This window comes from Candida pseudojiufengensis (genome assembly GCF_024610245.1).
Source record: "Candida pseudojiufengensis strain CBS 10847 chromosome Unknown scaffold2, whole genome shotgun sequence".
In the NCBI taxonomy this organism is placed as follows: Eukaryota; Fungi; Ascomycota; class Pichiomycetes; order Serinales; family Debaryomycetaceae; genus Lodderomyces; species Lodderomyces pseudojiufengensis.
Window position 1 is genome coordinate 216,342 of NW_026261524.1, and position 22,867 is coordinate 239,208.

The 22,867-nt window shown below is 25.5% G+C and overlaps 10 protein-coding genes across 10 annotated transcripts; 5 read left to right on the forward strand and 5 right to left on the reverse strand. All coding sequences in view use genetic code 12, as the record gives it.

The window, feature by feature from the left end:
- Positions 1–394: 394 nt before the first annotated feature.
- Positions 395–2,233, forward strand: KGF55_000987 (uncharacterized protein; the record flags this gene model as incomplete). Its single annotated transcript, XM_051761309.1, has 1 exon — positions 395–2,233. The coding sequence occupies one exon, from the start codon at positions 395–397 to the stop codon at positions 2,231–2,233; it is 1,839 nt and encodes a 612-aa protein (XP_051616029.1).
- A 243-nt stretch (positions 2,234–2,476) lies between these two features.
- JAB1 (COP9 signalosome catalytic subunit) lies at positions 2,477–4,837 on the forward strand (the record flags this gene model as incomplete). Its single annotated transcript, XM_051761310.1, has 1 exon — positions 2,477–4,837. The coding sequence occupies one exon, from the start codon at positions 2,477–2,479 to the stop codon at positions 4,835–4,837; it is 2,361 nt and encodes a 786-aa protein (XP_051616030.1).
- A 671-nt stretch (positions 4,838–5,508) lies between these two features.
- DOT4 (ubiquitin-specific protease) lies at positions 5,509–7,911 on the forward strand (the record flags this gene model as incomplete). Its single annotated transcript, XM_051761311.1, has 1 exon — positions 5,509–7,911. The coding sequence occupies one exon, from the start codon at positions 5,509–5,511 to the stop codon at positions 7,909–7,911; it is 2,403 nt and encodes an 800-aa protein (XP_051616031.1).
- Positions 7,912–8,955: 1,044 nt separating this feature from the next.
- Positions 8,956–9,729, reverse strand: MOH1 (Moh1p; the record flags this gene model as incomplete). The annotated part of the gene is made up of 1 exon (XM_051761312.1): positions 8,956–9,729. One exon carries the CDS (start codon positions 9,727–9,729, stop codon positions 8,956–8,958), a length of 774 nt encoding a protein of 257 aa, XP_051616032.1.
- Positions 9,730–12,557: 2,828 nt separating this feature from the next.
- Positions 12,558–13,484, reverse strand: KGF55_000991 (mitochondrial 54S ribosomal protein uL22m; the record flags this gene model as incomplete). Its single annotated transcript, XM_051761313.1, has 1 exon — positions 12,558–13,484. One exon carries the CDS (start codon positions 13,482–13,484, stop codon positions 12,558–12,560), a length of 927 nt encoding a protein of 308 aa, XP_051616033.1.
- A 621-nt stretch (positions 13,485–14,105) lies between these two features.
- Positions 14,106–14,695, reverse strand: KGF55_000992 (uncharacterized protein; the record flags this gene model as incomplete). Its single annotated transcript, XM_051761314.1, has 2 exons — positions 14,106–14,297; positions 14,642–14,695. 2 exons carry the CDS (start codon positions 14,693–14,695, stop codon positions 14,106–14,108), a joined length of 246 nt encoding a protein of 81 aa, XP_051616034.1.
- Positions 14,696–14,931: 236 nt separating this feature from the next.
- Positions 14,932–15,627, reverse strand: CSH3 (Csh3p; the record flags this gene model as incomplete). Its single annotated transcript, XM_051761315.1, has 1 exon — positions 14,932–15,627. One exon carries the CDS (start codon positions 15,625–15,627, stop codon positions 14,932–14,934), a length of 696 nt encoding a protein of 231 aa, XP_051616035.1.
- A 381-nt stretch (positions 15,628–16,008) lies between these two features.
- Positions 16,009–17,121, forward strand: DAO2 (Dao2p; the record flags this gene model as incomplete). The annotated part of the gene is made up of 1 exon (XM_051761316.1): positions 16,009–17,121. One exon carries the CDS (start codon positions 16,009–16,011, stop codon positions 17,119–17,121), a length of 1,113 nt encoding a protein of 370 aa, XP_051616036.1.
- Positions 17,122–17,345: 224 nt separating this feature from the next.
- On the reverse strand, positions 17,346–18,605 carry KGF55_000995 (uncharacterized protein; the record flags this gene model as incomplete). Its single annotated transcript, XM_051761317.1, has 1 exon — positions 17,346–18,605. The coding sequence occupies one exon, from the start codon at positions 18,603–18,605 to the stop codon at positions 17,346–17,348; it is 1,260 nt and encodes a 419-aa protein (XP_051616037.1).
- A 1,290-nt stretch (positions 18,606–19,895) lies between these two features.
- CNH1 (Cnh1p) lies at positions 19,896–22,802 on the forward strand (the record flags this gene model as incomplete). The annotated part of the gene is made up of 1 exon (XM_051761318.1): positions 19,896–22,802. One exon carries the CDS (start codon positions 19,896–19,898, stop codon positions 22,800–22,802), a length of 2,907 nt encoding a protein of 968 aa, XP_051616038.1.
- Positions 22,803–22,867: the final 65 nt, after the last annotated feature.

The following is a 22,867-nucleotide window of genomic DNA, read 5'->3' on the forward strand; positions in this document are numbered from 1 at the left end:
ATTTTAAGCTTAGCTTGTTTTTGATCTAACTATTAAGTTATCTATCGCTTCTTCGAATATATCTATAAATCTTGAATGACTTATAGAGATCTATTGATTATTAGTATTATTATATCGATTTAAATTATATTTATGTTATTTTTCCACTACCTAACAATTTATTTGCAGCCAAAAATTTATTTTGTATTAGTAGAACAGTAGATAATTTTTTATTTTGTTTTTTACAACCAAACAATCTTCATATTTGCAACCACTTTTCTTTTACTTCAATTATACCATTAAATTATTTTCCAATTACATTGATAGTTTAATACCAGTCTAGAGAGTGATTTCAAGTATCAAAGCTGCTACATTATTCAACAGCGCTTTCAGTAAATAAAAATTTACATTTCAAATGAAACAAAATACTTCAAATAATTATTTTGATTCTAGTGATTCATTAACTAGTAAAAATATTGAGTCAATCCCAACTTTAGATAATTCAGTTAAGGAAAATATGACATCATTATTTACATCAAATCAATGGGTAGAAAATAATAATTCAAATTCATCATCTTTATTAAGTAATATTTCATGTTCAAATAATAATATTAGTTCACCTCAAATTAATCCAACCAAAGAACAACAAAAAAAGTCAAATGATTCTCCAGGTACTGGTGCTTATGTTAGAGGAAGACCATCAGCTTGTGTTTTTGTAGCTAGTTTAAGATCAAGCATGTCCGATGATGAATTATGTGTTTCAGTTACTAATCATTTTGCAAAATGGGGGCAATTATCAACAGTTAAAGTTTTAAGAGATACAAGTAATAGACCATATGCTTTTGTTCAATATGTTAATGAACAGGATTCAAAAGATGCAATTAAATATGGTCATAATTCAGAATTAGGTGGTAGATATATTAGATGTGAAGCGGCTAAAGTTAATAGAACTTTATTTATTAGATCAAAAAATCTTTTATCAGAAATTTCAATTGAAACTAAATTATCATCATATGGTGAAATTGAAGATTTATCACCAAGTAATTCTAAAGGTCAAGTTTATAATAATGCACCAGCTTTTCAAGGTTATAATAATTGGTTTTGCAAGTTTGTCTATAGAGATGATGCTATTAAAGCATATGCAAGTTTAACTGAAGAAGGAATTTATCATGTTGATTGGGCTCAAAATGTTGATAAAAGAAATACAATCAAATATAGAAAAAATGAAGATAATGAACCAAAAGCAGCTTTTGATAAATTTTCAATATTTATTGGTCAATTAAGTTCAAATGTTTCAGAAAATGATTTAAAAGAAAGATTTGAAAGACATGGTGGAATAGAACATCTTCATTTAGTTAGAAAACCAGATAATACTTTTGCATTTATTACTTTCCTTGATGAATCAAGTGCAGCTAGATCTGTTGAAGTTGAAAATCATTCTATGCTTTGTGGTAAAACTATGCATGTTCAATATCGTGAAATTCAATCATCTGATCTTGGTTCAAGAAATTTTAAAGTTGCATTAGCACCACCTCCAATTAACTTAGGAAGAAAAAATTCAATGAATAATTCATCAAATAAATTTTTTAAATCAAGATTTAATAATTATTCAAGAGGTGATAGATTTAAAGGAAGAGATGAAAGAAATGAAACTAATCAAAAATTTTTTAATGAATCAAATGAAAATAAAAATGATAAAAGATTAGATCAAGATGATAACTTTAATTGGCTGGTTTCAAAATTAGATTTAAAAGATGATGAAAATCAAAATTTACAATCATCAACAATGAAATCAAATTTAGGTTCAAAATCTAATCATGAAGAATCTAATGTTATTGAAAAATCTTTTAATGATACTCATGATTCAACAAATAATTCAAATTTGAAAAAGGAAATGGTTTTTCCAAATTTAACTCCTAGTACAAGTTCTGGTTTCCCATTATTTTATTATGTTCCTGCTGATAATATTAATTTTCATAATTTTAATTCTAATCATACTAATACTCAACCACCATATTTTAATGTTTATTCTCAATATTATTCACCTCAAGTTCCTCAAAATCTTCATTCTGTTCAAATTGGTCAATCGGAAATTCCTACTGAAGTTGGTAATAATAATACAAATGTTCAACCTAATGTTAATATGAATGATTTTACTCCTTTAGGTGCAATTCATCCACAATCTTCTTTTGGATATCCTAATTTTGCTTATTTTACTAATGAAAATGATGATTCTAAAACAGATGAAGAATAAGTTTCAGGTTTAATTGCTTTTCAATTCTTTTATATATATTACTACTAATTTTATCTCTTATATAGCTAACTTACAAATATAAGTAATTCTAATTTAAAGTTGTAATACCTTTGTTACATTATTTTGCATAGTCTATATTAAATTGTATATAAATTATGAAGTACAAAATTTATCAAAAGGGAAACTAAAATCAAAAATAATCTGAAACACGTAATTATTTTTAAATATTAACACCAACAAAGGATGTTTCGTTTGTACAATGAATTAGTTCAAACAATAGAGCTGGCCTCAGAATCTAATTCAAGAATTGAGGAATTACAATCAAATGAATCGAAATCATCAAAGTCATCAACACGATCAAAAAAATCTAAAGCAAAGAGTTTAAATTTAAATAATCAACAAAATCAACGAAGTCAGAAAAATTTAAGAAATCAACCAAATCAACCAAGCCATCCAAATCTACAGAATCAACAGAATCAAGAACAAAGTCAACAAGAAACAAACCAAAAAGTACCCCAATCATCACAAAATGATCCGAATCACATATATAATATACCACCAATTGATCCTTTATTATCAGAAGAAAAACCATGGAAGAAAGATCCAAAATATTTTAATAAATGTAAAATATCATCATTAGCATTGATGAAAATGTCAATTCATGCTCAACAAGGTGGATCAATTGAAATAATGGGAATGTTAATTGGTAAAATTTTAAATAATACAATTGTTGTATTAGATACTTATAGACTACCTGTTGAAGGAACTGAAACAAGAGTAAATGCTCAAGGAGAAGCTTATGAATATATGGTTCAATATTTAGAATTAAATCAAAAATTAAGTGGCAAAATAAGTGAAGAAGATAAAGATAATAAAGATAATGAAATTGATAATCATATAAGAAAAGAACATATAGTTGGTTGGTATCATTCACATCCAGGTTATGGATGTTGGTTAAGTGGAATAGATGTAAGTACTCAAGAATTAAATCAAAATTTTCAAGATCCTTATTTAGCTATAGTTGTTGATCCAGTTAAAACTTTAAAACTGGGGAAAGTAGATATTGGAGCATTTAGAACTTTACCACAAGGTTATCAAGAACATCAACAACAGCAACAACAGCAGCAACAAAATAAATCAAATTCAACAACACTTCAAAAAAAATCACATTTAATGTTACCAAAACTGAAAAGATCAGAATTTGGAAGTCATTCAAATCGTTATTATTCATTAGATATTGAAATTTTTGAAAATTCAAAAGATTTAAAAATGTTAAATTTAATTAAAAATCAAAATTTAGAAAATCGAGTAGTGAGTAATAATAATGAAACTAAATTTAAAGATACAATTGATTGCTTTTCAAATTCAAATTTTAAAGATATAAATTTTTTAAACAATTTTGAATTAATTGAAGAAGGAAATAATTTTAATGAAGAACTTACAATGTTAAATAAAAAACTAACAAATTTAAAGAATCCCGTTATGGATTATTCAAAAAATGATATATTTAAAAAATTAGTAAATTTTCATTTAAATAATAATACTGAATTAAAAAATGATAAAAAAAATTCGAAATCAAAATCAAAAAAATTGGATAAAAGACTTAAAGCTCAAAATCAAGCAGAAGGATATTATGATGACGCGGTAAATGTATCAGATGAAAGTGATTTGGAACATGATGATATTGACAGAGGACATCAATCAGCTGGCATGACTGATGGAGAAGATAATATTGAAGAAGAAGAAGAAGAGAATGATTCAATGGATGATGAAGTGATTGAAACAAGAAATCAAAATCATTTAAATGATGATATGGAAACTGATGAAGAAGAATCTCAAAATTTAGATCAATCAAGTCGTAGAAATTTTCTTTTTGAACAACGTCATAATAGTAGATTTCAAAGAGGTTTAGAATCTTCAAATCATTTACAGTTTAATCCTTATGATGAAAATATAACAAATCATTCACCAAAAAGATTAAAACGTCGTCAAGAATCTGATCCACGTTTACAACATCAACAACAAAATATATCAAGAAGAGATCAATTAGATGACGTATTAAATTTGGATCATAGAGTATATTCAAGACAACAAAGAAGTTCAAAACTGGATAAAAATAAAAAAAATCAATCATGGAATAAAAATAATAATTTAAGAGATATTATTAGTCAACAACAACAACAACAATATCAAAATCAAAGACAAATGGGATATAATTATAATTTAGGTTCAGGTTCTTCATCTAATGATTATAATAACAATTATAGATTATTAAATTATGGTGGAATTGAATTAAAAGATAAAAATAAAGAATTAATTGAATCAAATAATATAATTTTAAATAATTCATTAAGTAATTTGATTAATTTAGAACTTCAATCAAATAATCAATTAGATGTTAATATTGATGAAGAAGTTAAAGGTGATGTAGAAATTGATGGAGATGATGATGAAAAAGAAGAAGAACAAGAAGAAGAAGATGACGAAGACCAAGATGATGAAGAAAAAGAAGAGCAAGAAAATCAAAAAAGAGAACAAATGGATAATGAAGAAGCCCAAGAAGATGAAGGAAAAGGCGAAGATGACGATAATGCTCAAGTTTAAGAAAACTGGATCTAGTAATGACAAGAAGGGTGGTGTATGAATGCTATGTAGTAAGATAAATCAATTAAAAAAAATATACATACATACTTTTTTAATATGAATAAAAGACTTAAAGATCTATTATCCACTACGATTTAATGAAATTTTTTGATATGTTTCATAATTTAGCAATATTAAAATATAAATTTAGATTCTGAAACTTAATACGTAATTTTAGATTTTGTGTCAGTTCTGATTTTTATATACAATATTTGATAAGAAAGTCTAATTTTTTGAAATTTATTTGGAGTTTGCTTACACTTCTAGTTATCATATGTTGTTACCTGATGAGATATATCATTGTTACAAGTAACCACAAGTGTGAATAGACGCGTCTTTTTCAGAATACGTTAATAAGATCATTTAGATCATCATCATCATCTTCAATTAATCTTTTTTTTTTTTTGTTTCTAACAAAAATTCAATTTCTCACTTTTTCTCTGTCTCGAATTTTTTTTGTATTTTTACATAATAAAATTTGGAATCAACTTCACATCAAATCCACCATCGAATATAGTACCACAAGTATTTAGTGGGTCTAATCTATCATTCATTCATTTATTTCATTTCACTAAAATTTTAGCATTATATAGGATCATTTACACGTAAACAAATTTACATTTTTTACTTAAATGAGCTCACCGTCATCTTCATCAGTAATTACAACAAGATTAAGTAGTAAATCATCAACAACTAAGAATAAGCAACAACAGCCTCGGAAACAACAAGAGCATCAAAATCCAATATTAGCAAGATATTTAAATACACCAATAAATTTCACTATTTCAAAAAATCAAGATGATTCAAATAATTTAAATCAATTACCATCAAATTATATAATATTAAGTTATAAAAATAATGAAAACAAACAACAACAACAACGTAATATCAATAATGAAACAAATGATAATGGATCCCCGAGTAAAAGTTTTTCAAAAACTTTATCACCAAAAAGACCAAAATCATTAGCTGAAGCTGTTGCTTCTTATACAGGACAAAAATATGAAACTAAATCAAAATTAAACAAAAAGAAAAGAAAATTAGAACAACAACAACAAAAATCACAAGAACAATCTAGTCAAGGGAGTAATAGATATAAAAAATCAAAGACTAATAATTCATCAGAAGATGAAAAGATAGAACCAGATGAAAATGAATCAGATAATGATGAACATATACTGCATAAACTTTCAGAACCACAAGAACAAAAACCTAAATCATTGTGGGGATCATTTAAATCAATATTATTTAATGGTATAAATTCTCAAAGTGGAACTGAAGAAGATGTTGGAGAAGATATAGGAGAAGACATAGGAGAAGATATAGAAGAAGCTATTTCAGGAGGACAAGAAAGAGTAGAAAATTCACATACAAATGCATCACCTTTTTCAAATTTACTTAATAATAAAATAGACGAACAAGAAACATCATCATCTGGATCATCACCTGGAGAAATTTTAGCAGAAAATTCACCTTTTACAGGATTTAGTGAAACAGAAAAAAGTGAAGATAATGATGAAGAAGAAGATGAAGAATATAAAGAAGACGAGGAGATAGATGATGAGAATGATGAAGAAAATTCTACTTCATCTGATGATGAAAGTTATAATGAAGAAGATTTAAAGCAAGAAGAAAAAGAATTAGAAGAAGAATCAAAAGAAAATACTCCAACTACCGGAGGAGAAGAAGATGAAGATTTAGATTTAAATAAATTAAGGCATGATTTAAAAATGGATGAAATTTTGAATGGAAGTATAGGAACTAGTAAAAATAGTAGTAATGAAGATGATGAAGATGAAGAATCTGATGAAAAAAAATTAATGATTTCTAAAAAATCACAATCAACACCTCCAACATCACCAGAAGAAGAAGGAAACTTAATCACACCAGGAAATACAACAACAAAAACCAAACCTACCTCTAAACCAATAGATTTATCAAATTATTATAAAATTAATGAACTATATTCTGATCGTGGATCAAATGGATCAAAAAGAATTTATAAAAATTGGAGAGAATTAAAAAATCATAAACCACCAATTGGATTATTAAATCATGGAGTTACATGTTATATGAATTCAGCAATACAATCTTTGGTACATATACCTGCTATACAACATTATTTAAATGATATATATAATAATAAAATTCCCAATTCTAATATAAAACCAAGATCAATAACTCATATATTAGCAGAATTATCACAAAAAATGTGGAATCCAACATTAGCTAGTATTAAAAATGGTTATATAAATCCCAAAAAAATAATATCAAGATTAGATGAAATTAATTGTATGATGAATATGTGGCAACAAGAAGATAGTCATGAATATTATATGAGTTTAATATCAAGATTACAAGAAGATTCAACTCCAAAAGGAACAAAATTAAATAAACTGATAATATATGATATATTTGGAGGATTATTAAATCAAAAAATTACATGTATGAAATGTAATAATGAATCAATTACAAAACAAGAATTTTATGATTTATCATTAGGATTAAAAAGAGCAAAAAATATAGAAACTAATCAAATTGGGTTTTCTATAGAAAATGCATTGTTTGATTTTTTTCAAAATGAAACTTTAAAAATTCAAGAAAATGTTAAAAAATCAGGATATTTTTGTGAAAATTGTAAATCTTTTACACAAGCAAATAAAAAATCTCAAATAGAAATTGCTCCAGAAATTTTAACAATTCATTTAAAAAGATTTAAATTTAATGGAAATTCTTCATCAAAAGTAAAACAAAGTATAAATTATTCAAAATATTTAAATTTAAATGAATTTTTATTAAATTCAGGTGATTCATCATCTACAGCAAACAATTCAGCACAATATCAATTAATATCAGTAATAGTTCATGAAGGTAGATCAATATCAAGTGGTCATTATATAACTCATGTATTACAACCAAATGGAATAGATTGGTTTACTTATGATGATGAATATTTAAATAAAATTGATGAAAAAAAAGCTTTAAGTGATCCAAATGCTTATGTTTTAATTTATACTAAATTAACTCCTAAATGAGAGAATAGAACATTTGAGAAGAAGAGAAAAATATTAGAGAAGTCTTTGGTAATGGTTGGTGTTGAGGGTTATAGATAGTGGTTCTTATTAAATGAAGAAGTAGTCTTGTTTAGTATACTTAGTAGACACAATAGAAAAATCATCATCATCATTAACATTCATCATCACTTGTATTTTTCTCTTATTTTGTTGATGATCATCCCCAGTATTTCGACTTTCGTAATCTTTTAAAATTGTAACTTACTTCCATAGACTACTTTATATTATTGCTAATTAGATAAGATAAGAGAGAAAAAAAAACGGTTGCAAAAATTTAAATGATAAGAAATAAATGACACAAAAATAATCTCGGACATTAAATTTAATGCTTTTAGTTTATGAACATAATATATTGCAACAGCAACAATTTCAATTGACATTGACATAGACATTTGAAGTCAATTGATTAGTAAAATTAAAGAGGAATTATTTATATATTATCAAACTAAATATAAAAAACTAAAGAGATATCAGAATAAACTAAAAACTAAAAACTAAAAACTATTATTAAACTTGACTTAGATATAATTAAAAAATTGAAAAAAATAAAAAAGAATTAACTCCCAAAATATAGTGGATATAATAATCCAAAACTAATTAACCGATAAAGATAAAAAAATAACCAAAGATTATCCACTCCAAAAACAACCAGTAAAACCAAACTCAGCTAAACTTTATAAAAAAATTGAAAATCATCAAAAAAAAAAATCAACCAACTAAAAAAAACCAACTGAAAAGAAAAAACCACCAAATAGAACCAGTAGAATAAAAATGACCCATCAATTTGTATCATAAACATAATGAATGATTTTAAAAAATCAGAATAAAACTTTGAATAATAATAATTGTAAAAATGATTACCAGCAGTTGTTGCAACAGTAATAGTATCTTTGATGAAAAAAAAAATATTGATATTTTTGTTAAATTCACAAACTTGTAGTCTTTGTATTCATCGATTATTCATTCTCTTTATAAAATACCAATCTTTACTTTAAACTCAAAATATTATATAATATTTGAATTACTTGTACCAATATCATCATTTATAGAATTTGATCTAATATTAAATTTATTTTTATCATCATTGTTCCCATTATTACTGGTATTATTACCAAAATAAATAACATTACCTAATGAGTTATTATTATTATTTATAATATTTCTACCTCCAATATCATATTTTACATCATTCATTATATTTTTAAATCTTTCTATACCATTTTGTGGGATATTATTTTCTTCATCTTCTTCATCATCTTGATCATCTTCAATAACTTCTGTAATATTATTCCCTTTTTCAATTAAATCTAAAGAATCATCATTAAAACTACTATTATTTGAGCTTGTTGTAGAATTTGAACTAAATCTTCTTTTAAATTTATTTTGTTTAACTTTTTCAGTTAATTTTTGAGTTGTAGATAAATTTTCACTAAATTTTATAAAAGATTTTTCTATAACAAATTTACCTTCCTTATAAGTTTCCAGATATGAATAAGATTTTTTATAAAACCAACCTAAATTTAAAAAACATTGATGACATTTTATTTTATTAATTTTATATAATCCTGTTTTCATTCTTGTATCTTCTACACATGGGTTTATTTCAATATTTATTAAATTATCAACTAAATATGCTGGTCCTGTTGATCCATTAAAATTATCACTTAATATTAAATCCAGTAAACATAAATGACTTGAACATGATTTACATGTTATTATTTGAATATTGGGGGAATCATATTCTGAATTATCAAAATAATTAGTGCACTTTAACCCCATTTTGTAGTTGTAGTGTTTGTTGTTCGAGGGATTTATGACGTTTTGGTTGTAATTATAGTAGTTATAGTGAGTTTGAACTTATGTTTGAATATAGGGTTTTTAATCAGTATTAGTGGTGATAAGTATAGTTTATATGTACTTTAATGTTGTAATTTGATGGTGATAATCAAATTTGAATGACTTTTGATATGTTGCAAATATATGAGATTATAATTTAATAAGTTTGCCTCTGTTTGTGTAATTACTTCTTATATAGTGGCTGAAACTCCTTTGTGATTAATTGTTCGATACTTTTGATCTGATTTAGTTAGTTGATTAGTGGTTTGTAAAGTAAGTTGTTTGTTGAATTGTAGTTATTGGTTGATTGGTTATAATTTACTAAATTAAATTGTTTGCTTTTATTATTAATGTGGTTGTAAAAAAAATAAAAAGGAGGGAGGGGGGTTGTATTAAATATTGTGTGTCTTATAATAATTATAGTCACAAAACTAAGATACACCAATTGGAGTTACTATCTTTTATGATCTAATTGTTTGAAGTAATAAGATTGGAGTAATCAGATTGTAGTAATGGCCAAACTAATAAGATACTCTTTCTTTAATAAAGTAATGACTCAGTATTTAAATTGATATTAAAATTGATCATGTAAAAGCGGAATTAGTTTGAAACTATAAATAGATAGTTGTAGTTGTAGTAGTTGAAGTAGTCGTAATTGGTAGTATAGTGGCAGTAGTAGTAGTAGTTAAGTAGTAGTAGTTTAAGTAGTTTAAGTTAAGTTTTGAGCTTAAGTCAATTATAAGAAAAAAAGAGAGTAAGAAAAGTAATAAAGAAATTGAGGAAGATAAAGATATATATAAATATAATAATGAAGGAAGTATTGCTAAGTATTTAACTAGAAATAAATCACTCAATGATAATTTGTATTTCCTTCGTAACCAACAAATTTTAAATAAATACAACTGGAATTATCTAAGTAAAGTAAATAGAGTAATATCAAGTAGGAATTTTTATTATAATATTATTATACGATTTTTAAATTTAGTGTCTATAACCAAACAATATACATAATACGGTTTGCTTAATCTTATCATATAATTATTTATTTAAATCAGAAGAAGATAGAGAAATATAATAATTGTTTACATTTAATAACCAAACTTGTTATATTAGTCAATGTGGTTCATTAACTACTTGGATCTAAAAAGAAAGAAAGAAGTTAGAAGAAGGAGTGCAAAATGAAGAAGTGATTAGTAAATAACTTTTGATGTGTAAACCGAATGACTATTATATTCCTCTTATCCTTTTGAAATTCTCCTTCTTGAAATTTAATGAATTTTAACCATTTCAAATTCAGACAAATATTATTTATTTTAATTATTTAGTCAAAAGGGAGTTAATAGTAAAATGTAATGCCAATAAGTTAGTTAGTAAGTACTAACGGTAAAGATACAAAGAAAGGAAGAGATACAAAGTAACATCGGAAAGAAAGAATTGATATAAACAAATGAAAGACACAGAAAAGTAAGACATACTTTACATCTAAACAATAAGTAATACGAACTAATTTGCATTCCGATTTAAACCACTTGCCTAATTAACGGATATTTTTTATTTACCAATCACCTAAAATCATCAATCACCACAATTATTTTAAATTCTACTCTTCTTGACTTAATAAAATAAAATACAACTCCCTATATTCTCTGATTATAATATTACTCAACTATATAAATATAGACTCCATTTCTTAGCGGATTTAGTTTTAAAAGAGATTGTGTGGATAATTAATATACCTATCTTTATCTAATGATATAGTTTGCTACATAATAATAAAGCAGGAGATGTAAATCAATGTAACGTATGGATTTACTTTTATTGTTTAAAAATATATGGAGTAAGTACTTACATTATTTTATTTTTTATTTCCTTATCAGCGAAGAACTCTTACTACTGATGTTATAAATGTTTCGAGAAATGCTCTTTTAAATACATCACACTGATTACATTTTACTCTTATTGCTATTATTAACAGTTGTAGTTATTTCATGTATCATTAAAGTCAAAATGATAACTGTAATGTATCATATTTAAATTTAACTTTACCTCGTTATTTTTATTTTTATTTGTGTGTGTTATCAGTAGTAGTATTGCACTTTCTTCACAAGAAACTCTATCAGTAGTATCTTAAAGTTATCAACTAATTATGGTTTGTCTGTTGAACAATTAAGTCAAGAAATCCAAAACTTCAATTTCAAATGTTAATAGGTTAATCACTTCATTAATTAACTACTTTTGGTTATCGTTAAAAGATCATAAAAAGTTTATTTTCTTAATTAGACACAAAACGAATGAACTGACACAAAAAGTTTATAAGACAAAGAAGAATCTGTTTTGACACAAAAAATGTTATATTTGATAGTAACGTAACGGACTTATCATTTTTATGACAGACAGGATTTGTTATTTTATGACAGACAAATTTATTTTGTTTATTACATGAAACTCGGATAAAGAATAAAAATTGTTGCAAAATTTAATTTGTTAACTTTACCTCAACCAACGTCTATATCAACCTACACTTTCATCATCTGATTAATTGAGAACTCTAAAATTCACAATGCCTTGCACTACTTGTGGAAATACAAAAACAAGAATGCTGGTCTAGTAGTCAAATTGTTGATAAAAATAAAGTACTTCATTAACGTGAACAAAAAATAGAGCTAAAATACAACCATTTAACTAATTCCATTCGAATCAGTAATGCTTTTGATTAAATGAATTCATTGTCATCGTATTAATCTATTTACAATTGATTTTAATCTAAAAAGTTACCATTTATACCAAGGTCTAACTTTTAAATTTAAAGGATCATTATTTAAATACATTTTTGGTTTTTCTAATTTAGATTTTTGTAATTTTTCCCATTGTAATCTTTTTGTTGTAAATTCAGTTTTTAAAACACATTTTAAATGAATATAAGGATGATGTATGATACCATGTCTACCTCTTCCTTTTATATCTAATCTTTTTTTCCATTTTCCATCACTACCAACCCATAATTTATCTATATATATGGTATTTTCATTATATCCTAACATTCTAACTTTTTCTAATCCTGTTTTTAACAATTTTTCTAATTCTGTTGACATTTTTTTAGAATTAAAATGTAATTGATTTATAGCAGTTTTTAAATCCATTTTTCTAACAAATCTATTTACTATTGTAGCTTTTTTCATTGATAATTTTATTCTAAATGATTGTAAATATATTGAAGGTTCTAATATTGAAATTTCTTCATTTGTTAAATGAAATTTAAGTAGTTTTTTACTTTCTTCATCTTTTATTATTAAATCATTTTTGAAAAATCCATGGTCTCGAACGACTTGATTATATAATTTAATTTTTAAAGGATGAATTAATTTTTCAATTGAATCTTTTTGATTTTTTATTTCTTCTGTTGCATGATATTCAATTAATTGTTCATCATTTTCTGGTGTTATTGATGATATATCTATTTCTCCATCTTCATTTTTTATTATCTCTGGTCTTTTTTGAGTGCTTTGAATTTGAGATGATTCTTGTTGTTGTGGTGATGGTTGTTGTTGATTTGGATCTGTAGTTAATTTTCCAAATGGTGAATTATAAAGTATTGATGATTGTGAAATAAATCTATGTTGAAGGGATGGTAGTAGTTTTTGATTATGTGATATGGATGATCTAATAGACCTTGATAGTATCATCGGCAACCTACTCATTATTTAGGTTGGTATATTATGTGAGGATTAATTCGATCGACCTTATGATGTAGACTTAAGTAATTGTTTGAAAATTTTTTTGGTGATAATCTGAAAATTTATTTCGCTGCCAATTGCATATATCGATTTATATTTTTGCAACCATATTTTCAAGTTCAAAGAACAGGTAATGTGAACGGGTTCAACTTTCGATGTTCTTGTGATAACAATTATTTGATCTTACTTTGTCATATTGCTGCAAATGATTGGTATTTTTTTTTTATTCCTCTTCAACAAGCTTTGATGCAAAACGTATTTTACAATGTTTAATTCGATTGAATCATATCAGAGATAAGAATAATAAAGCATATATCTACAAAATGCATTACTCGATTTGTACAAAAACGAGATTTAATTTAAAATCTCAATCTATTTCCCAAATTAAATATTTATTTGATTGTTGTATGTATAAATAATGTATTAAACTATGAACATTCGATCAGCATATTCATCTTTCAAATTTCAGCTTCAGTTTTTCCGCATTCCACATCCTTTTTTGACCAGTGTCTTTCTAATTGTACCATATCCATCTAACCAACCTTTCTTCCTTTCTAATTATATCTTTTGCAACTTAATTTTCATTTAATCATCATAACCTTTTAAATTTTTATCTCTAGGTCTTGTAGGTAAAGGATAAACAAATGGTATTGGTTCATGATCAGGATATAAAAATTTTTTTCTTAAAGGAGTTAATAATAATAATACAGGAGCTGATAAAGCTAATGATACTGATAAAAATAATGCAGGATTTACATTTGCATGATATTTTATCCACTATAAGTTTATTTGTTTGTTAGTATTTTAAAAGATGATTGGAAAGACTAGTTTGTTTTGAAATGGTTGGCTATGAACATCGGATTTTAGTCCTTTCTTTCCTGACTAATCAGTTGTTTATGACTTTCTTGTACTCGGTTTTATTTAAGTTCCTAATATTTGACCAGAGTATGAAGTAGATTAATGATTGAGTCTATTAAAGCCAGTAAAATGTAAATTGAAACTATATCCAATGATCTCATTTAATAGATGAAAATTTGAATGCTTGTTATAATCCATCAATGCTCAAATCCTTCAAACATTTCTCTAAAAAAGCCATATTTTCTTCTTAATTTAAAACATACCCTTACTGGTTGTTTAAAATATATAGGTTTATCACCCCAAACTTTATCCGACATGATATATGAAAATCAATGTGTAGTGGTGTAGTTTTATTTAACTTCTGATTTTTATTTGTACTGTACGTAATGAAATTTTTGGTTCGTACCATTGGTTCGAAAAAAAAAAAACAGAGTGTGTCAAAAAATATAAACAGTGTCGCGTCAATAACAATGAAGATATAAACTATAATACAAACTTAAATATATAAAATTATTTCACGAAGAGATCATTTCATGCCAATTCAAATTTGAATCTATGATTTTCTTTTCTTTATTGATTTTTTCTTATTTTTAGTTCCTGTAGAACCTTCATTTTCAACATCAACATCAATAATTTCAGATTCAGAACCAGGTCCAACTTTAGCAGTTTCACTAGCAATAACTTCATCCTTAGCTTGTTTTTCAGCAGCTAAAGCAGCTTCTTTAGCTTCATTTTCATAAAATTCTAATTTTAATTTTTCATCATACCATTGAGCATAATATAAACCACCTTGTAAAACTAATACTCCAACTAAAGCTAATAATATCATAATTTGTGAAGCAGCCATAACATTTATACCAGTAGCAAAATCAACATCTCCCCATTCACCAGTTATACACAGATTTACACCAGTTCTTAAATTTGTTAAATATATTATAATACTAATCATAAATAAACCAAGGGAACCATATTCAAAATATTTTGCATCTTCATCTGGTTTATATAATTTTATAAAATGACCAATTAATCCTAAAAATGCAACAACATGTAATGTATAATGAATATACATTGGTGAATTTCCCCAAGTTTGATAATGTATTAAAGATTTATTTAAATCATTTGAGTCTCCATATTTCCATAATGTATTTAAATCATATGGCCAATTACTATATATTATTCCTAATCCAAATGATGTTGCTGATGTGATTAATACTGTACCAATTGGTACTATATCTTTATATTTCATCATAGTTGATATGTCTTGTTTGATTCAATTGATTGAATTTGAAATTGATACAATTGAAAAATTAGAGTTTGTTCATCATCTTTTTAGTCTATCGTTTTTTTTGCTATCAAAAATTGAAGGATCTGATAACCTTACTAATTAGGCAACTGAGCCGCGTTCACATATAGAATCTAGAAAACTGTCTTCACAAATACTTTTCATTTAGTCAGAACATACGATTTCAACGAATGAATAATTGAAAATAAATATTTATAAATTGCAGTTCGTAAAACTTTTTGAAATTAACAAGATCAAAGAAAATAGAGAATTTACAATTTCAGATATTGAAATCAAATTAAAATCTTTGAATTTTTGCAACATCATATAATCTAATAAATTAAAGAAATGTCTACACAACAAATAGTAATAGTTGGAGCAGGAATATTAGGTTTAACAACAGCACAAACAATAAGTGAAAAATTAAATGAACTAGGTTTCAAACATGAAATAACAATAATAGCACAATATGGACCACATAATTTAGAAATGAATGATTCATTAACAACATATAATGAATATGTATCACCATGGGCAGGAGCTCATTTTAGACCATTTCCAATAACAACCAAAGAACAAAAAGAAGAAATGAAAATGACTAGACAGACATTAAAATATTTTAAATATCTTTCTGAAAATTACAAGGAATGTTCTATAAAATTTATAAAAGGTGTTGAATTTATTGAAAATCCAAATGAATATTATCAAGACTATGCTAAATATGGATATAGCGAAGGTTTGGAAAATTTTGAAAAGCTTGAAACTAAACCTGGTATATTGGGGTTTCAATATGATACATGGGTTTTAAATCCAACTTTATATTTACAATATATTTATTTTAAATTATTATTAGAATTTAAAATTAAATTTATATCAAAAAAATTAAATAGTTTAAGTGAAATAAATTCGATAATTCAGGGAAATCCAATAATTATAAATTGTTCAGGGAATGGATTAAAATATAATGGAGGTGTTGATCCTGATTCATTTCCCATACGTGGTCAAACTTTACTTTTAAATCCTGGACCAAATTATAAATCTGATAAAACTGTAACAATACAATTAAAAGATGGATCTTGGGTTTTCACAATACCAAGACCTTATAATGGAGGTGTAATATTAGGAGGAACAAAACAAATAAATGATACAAGTTTGGAAGTCAGAGATGAAGATACAAAATATTTGGAGAAGCTAGGTTCAATATATTTTCCAGAATTACAAAAAATTAATGCAGAAACTAATAAACCATATTTTGATATTATAAGAATTAATGTTGCTTTAAGACCTGGTAGAAAAGGAGGTTTAAATAATTCTATTGAAAAATTTAATGATAATAAACAATTTGTTATTAATAATTATGGAGCTGGTGGAATGGGTTATGAATTAAGTTATGGATCAAGTTTAAAAACTTTTGAAAATTTATTATCTATATTGAAGATAGATAATAAATCTAAATTGTGAATAAATAGATATACATTTGAAATGAACAATTTTTCATTTATTTGATTTTTTGAATGAATTAATAGGTAACATCAAACGTGAGCAAAAAGACGAAATTACAAATGGATAAATTTGAACCTTGAACGATTTTTCTTTTCTTTGATTTCGTAGATGACCCAATTAATGGCTCATGAATAATTTTTGATGCTGATAATAAGTCTAAATTATAAAAGATACATTTTAGATTAAATTAATTTTCTTTTATTTGATTTTTTAAATGAATTAATTAATGGTTCATGAGGTAATCTAGGAATATTAGATTCAAAAGTAACATTCTTGTTAAAATTATTATTATCAGTAATATTATCATTATTAGTAGCAGTATCATTAACAGGAATAATCATATCACCACTTAATTCATCTTGTAAAATCCATTCTACCAAATAATCATTATGAATCATTTCATTCATTTTAAAAGTAATTAAAGTACCAGAATAATGACTTTGTTGATTTTGGTAATTATTTTTACAAATTAATTGAATTGAAAAATTACCCGCCAGATCTTTTAAAATTTTACATTTTGAACTTAATTTTACAGATTTAAAAATTTTCCAAAATTCATTAAATTTAAATTGTGATATTATATATGGATTTATATCAGAATCAATAATTAATTTCTCTAATATGGATTTTTCATTTGGGAATATAAGTTTGGACATTCCTATTGATCCTGAACTTATAAAATTTAATTTATTTTTTGATGTATAAATAAATAATAAATCAGTATGAATTTGATTTAATTCTTGTAAAAGATTTGTTAAAACATCACTTTTTACAATAATTTCTAATATAATATTTGAATAATCTATATCATTACTATTCAGCTCGTTATCATCATCATTATAATCATCAAATTCATCAATATAAAATGTAAAAAAATCTAATTTTTCACTTATATAATTATCTTCAAATTCAATTTGTAATGGATATCCTTCACCATTATAAGTAATATAACAATTAACTAATGATTCAAATTTCAAAGTATTTTGAACAGAATTAAAACAATCAGAAATTAAAGATATATCAACACCTAATTTTAATTCATCATCATCAAATACTTCTTCTTCATTTGTTGTTATATTATAAAGATTAAATAAACTTGGATCAATATTCATATGAACTTTTGTTGAATAATTATATGTAGAATATAATGTTATACCATTTGGTCTTATACTTATTATAGCTTGATTATTTATTGCTAAAAGACATTGAAAAATTTCAGATAAATGAGTTATTTGAGTAGTTGATGCATTAAATTGTAATTGTTTTGGTTGTATAGTTGATGATGAACGAGTGGTTGTTGTGGTTCTTGTTTTAGGTATACTTGATTCACTATCTTGATTATCATTTGTTATATCCTCTTTATTGTTGTTTCTATCATTATTCTTGTTATTATTAATATCATCATCACTTTCATTATCTGTTGAATTTATAAATAATGACATATAGATGCATAGAAATACCCCAAGTATAAAAGAAGTTTAAAAGTTTATGTTAACGCGGGTCTTGGTATTAAAGTTGATCTATGATAATAAAAACTGCTACCAATTTATACCTAAGTTTTACAACCAAATTATGATTAAAGTTAAAAAGTTGATTCAATTCATATTTTGAGGTCGATTTCTTATGAAATAATTTCATTAGGGCTTTCATTCAAGAAATGTGATTTAAACTCGTATCTGAACGTTAAGAAAATGATTGTGATCCTAAACTGAACTTGGCTTTTATAGATCTTAAATTTTATTGCAAATTTATTAACAAATCTTTTGTCATATTTCCGATTGATTATCAAAGTCCAAAATCAAATTTTACTAGATTTCCGACATGTAAATTTATGAAATTGAAATTTTTCATTTATCATCCAATATAGTGTCCATCAAATACCAAATCTTATACAGATTAAATCACTTTTCAATCTTCATAAATTTATTGTAATACTTCATTCTCTACAATATAGTAGTTTTTGTCCTATATTATTTAGCTAAATCGTAAATATGTATCTTTATGTAAGTTTTTTGTTTAAATTTAGACTAAGAAAAATAGGCTTAAAATAAAGAACAAGAACAAAATGAGGCTAGGTTAATTCCGAATAAAACTTAGCCTAACGAAATAATAGAGCCGTTGTTTAGTGGTTATATTCTTTATGCCAAGATGAATCCAAGAGAAGTTATTATTATTAAAGTACCTTAAATTTATTTTCTTTTTCATTGTAAACTTGATTCTCTTAATTTGATACTTTCATCTTTCTTTTAAGTCAGTTCAACTAGCTTTCATTTGATTTGATACTGGACTCAATGTTACGGTAACTTATGTAGGATTAGTACTGTGCAATAGTTCAAATGTTAATACATTATACATACAACTTATATACAGGATTAATTCTACTATTAATGATTAATTTTTAGCTTGTAACAAATAAATAACAATCATTAGTGATACCAATAACATCTATAAAATCAAATATTTGATTCATACTTTCATTTTACAACAGCTGAAATAAAGAAAGAATAAGAAGAAAAACAAGATCTAAACTAGCATTCAAATCTTACAAGAGATCTAATAGAAATTATAACACATACTTCATAAAATCTTAAAATTTAAATCAAGAAGAGCAAAAAAATTTGAAAATCATCAATGATATAGAAATTCATAATAAAACTTTGATCATATATATTACCTATCTATTTGCATAAACTCAAACCACTACATATTATCTATTATAAGATTCTAACAAAATGGCTTGGGAACAACTAGAGTTAGAATCTCCTCATATAGCTTATGCATGTGTTGGAGTATTTTGTACTTTATTTTCATTAGTTTCATTATTTGTTAAAGAAAGATTATATATTGGTGAAGCAACAGTTGCAACAATAGCAGGATTAATTTTGGGACCACATTGTTTAAATTGGTTTAATCCAATAAGTTGGGGAAATTCAGATTATATTACATTAGAAATTTGTAGAATTGTTTTATGTATTCAAATTATTGCAGTAGCTGTTGAATTACCAAGAAAATATATGAAAAAACATTGGATTTCAGTTGCTATTTTTTTATTACCTGTTATGACTGTTGGTTGGTTAGTTGTTGGATTATTTATTTGGTGTTTAATTCCTCATTTTTCTTTTAATGATGGTTTATTAGTAAGTGCTTGTGTTACTGCTACTGATCCTGTTTTAGCTGCTGCTGTAGTTGGTAAAGGGAAATTTGCAGAAAGAGTTCCTGGTCATTTAAGAAATTTATTATCTGCTGAATCTGGTTGTAATGATGGTATGGCTTTTCCTTTCATTTATTTAGCATTAAATTTAATTATACATTCTGGTCATGGAGGATTAATTGTAAAAGATTGGTTTTTATTAACTATATTATGGGAATGTTTTTTTGGATGCTTTTTAGGGTCCGTAATGGGTTGGAGTTTAAGAAAAGTTGTTGCATTTGCAGAAAATAAAAATTTAATTGATAGAGAATCATTTTTAGCTATATTTATATTTTTAGCTTTTAATTGTGCTGGAATTGGTTCAATATTAGGAGTTGATGATTTATTAGTATCATTTGCTGCAGGAACTGCTTTTGGTTGGAATGGAGATTTTGCAAATAAAACTGAAGAATCTCATGTTTCAACAGTTATTGATTTATTATTAAATTTATCATTTTTTGTTTATTTTGGTGCAATTATTCCATGGCCTGAATTTAATAATATTAAAATAGGTTTAAATGTTTGGAGATTAATAATATTAGCATTAGTTATAATATTTTTAAGAAGAGTTCCTGCAGTTGTTATATTAAAACCAATAACTCCTGATGTTAAAACTTGGAGAGAAGCATTTTTTTGTGGTCATTTTGGTCCAATTGGTGTTGGTGCATTATTTGCAAGTATATTAGCAAGAAAAGATTTAGAAGGTCATTATACAACTGAAGAAACTCCTTTACATAAATTACCAAATGAAGAATTCCCACATTATCAATTATTATCATGTATTTGGCCAATTGTATGTTTTATTGTTGTTACTTCAATTATTGTTCATGGATCATCAGTTGCTGTTTTAACATTAGGTAAAAGATTAAATAGAATGGCTATTACAATGTCTTTTACTACTACAAATGGTGATCAAACTGAAGGAGGAGGTGGTGGATCTAATTGGATGCAAAGATTACAAAATTTGGATAGAACAAATACTTCATTTTCATTACATAGAGTAGATACAATGACTCCTACAGAAAAAGCTGAAATTAAACGTCAACAAAAGGAAACATTACAAAATATTCCTGAAACAAGTGGTGTTAAAGTAAGACCAGCTGGAGGTGCAAAAAGAAGAAAAAAGAAAATTAGAAAAAGATCACAACCTGGACTTATTAAAAAGACATTATCAAGAGTTAAAAGTAATGATGATGAAGAAATGGAAGAAAGACATCGTCCAACTCCTCAATTTTTACAATTAGGTGGTAGACCACAACCACCACTGCAGCAACAAGAACCAACATCACCTACAACACCTTTGAAAAGTACATCCTCATCAGAACCAGAAGCAACAACTGAAGTCAAAACTTCATCATCTTCAGGAGAAACTAGTCCACAACAAGAAAAAGAACATATTGAAGAAGCAGAGGAATCATCACCAAACAAAAAAACATCAGGAAAATCAAAATATGGAGAATATCCAAAAGCAGAAAAAAGATCAATACCAACAATTGCATATCAAGATGGTGATCAAATTATTATTGAAGATCAACATGGAGAAGTTATGGATAATTTAACTTTAAATGGAGGACCAAAAAATAAAAAAGAATATAATGGAGAGGATGATAGTATACATTCAATGGAATCATTAAGAAGGCATTTATCACAATATTCAAGTGGATCAGGTAATAAAACAGATAATTCTTCAATAAATAATGAAAAACAAGAACATAAAAAAGAAAGTTTATTAGCACCATTGGAAAGAAAATTATCAAGAAAATCATACTATAAAAAAGATGATCCTCATAGAAGAAAAGTTTATGCTCATCGTGTTGATAATTTAATTGTTATAGAAAATGAAGATGGTGATATAATAAGGCGATATAAAGTTAATAGACATGCATCAGTACCACATCAACAACAAAAAGAACAACAAAAATTACGTTCAAGATCTTCTACATTCGTTGATAAAATAAAATCATTAGTTGGAATAAAACCAAATACAAAATCAAATGAAAATTATCCAAATCAAGATCAAAGTTCACCATCATCACAACAACCCCAAGAAATTCCAACTGTTCATGTAACAGATTTAGAAAAAGGAACTCATCATAATATAATAATTCCACAAGATGATAAAAAATTACATCCACATCATGATAAAATAGATAAAATAGAAGATAAAATTGCATCAATTTTAGAAACAAAACATAGAAAAGGAAGTCATCATTTAATTAAAAAGGCATCTCCACCACCACCACCTGGAAATAATCATGCATTAGACGAAGAAGATATTGGAGAAGCTGATGAAGAACCTAGTTATGAAGATGAAATAACTACTGATGATAATAATGAAGAACTAGATGAAAGTGATGAAGATGAAGAAACTGAAGTTGAAAAAAGAAGAAGGTTACAAGCTTTGGGGAAATTACCTAATAAAAATAGAGATAATAATGATGAAGAATGATTAATTAGAGACATAATATAATGATTTATAGTTAAATAGAGTTAACTATTATTTATTATTTGATA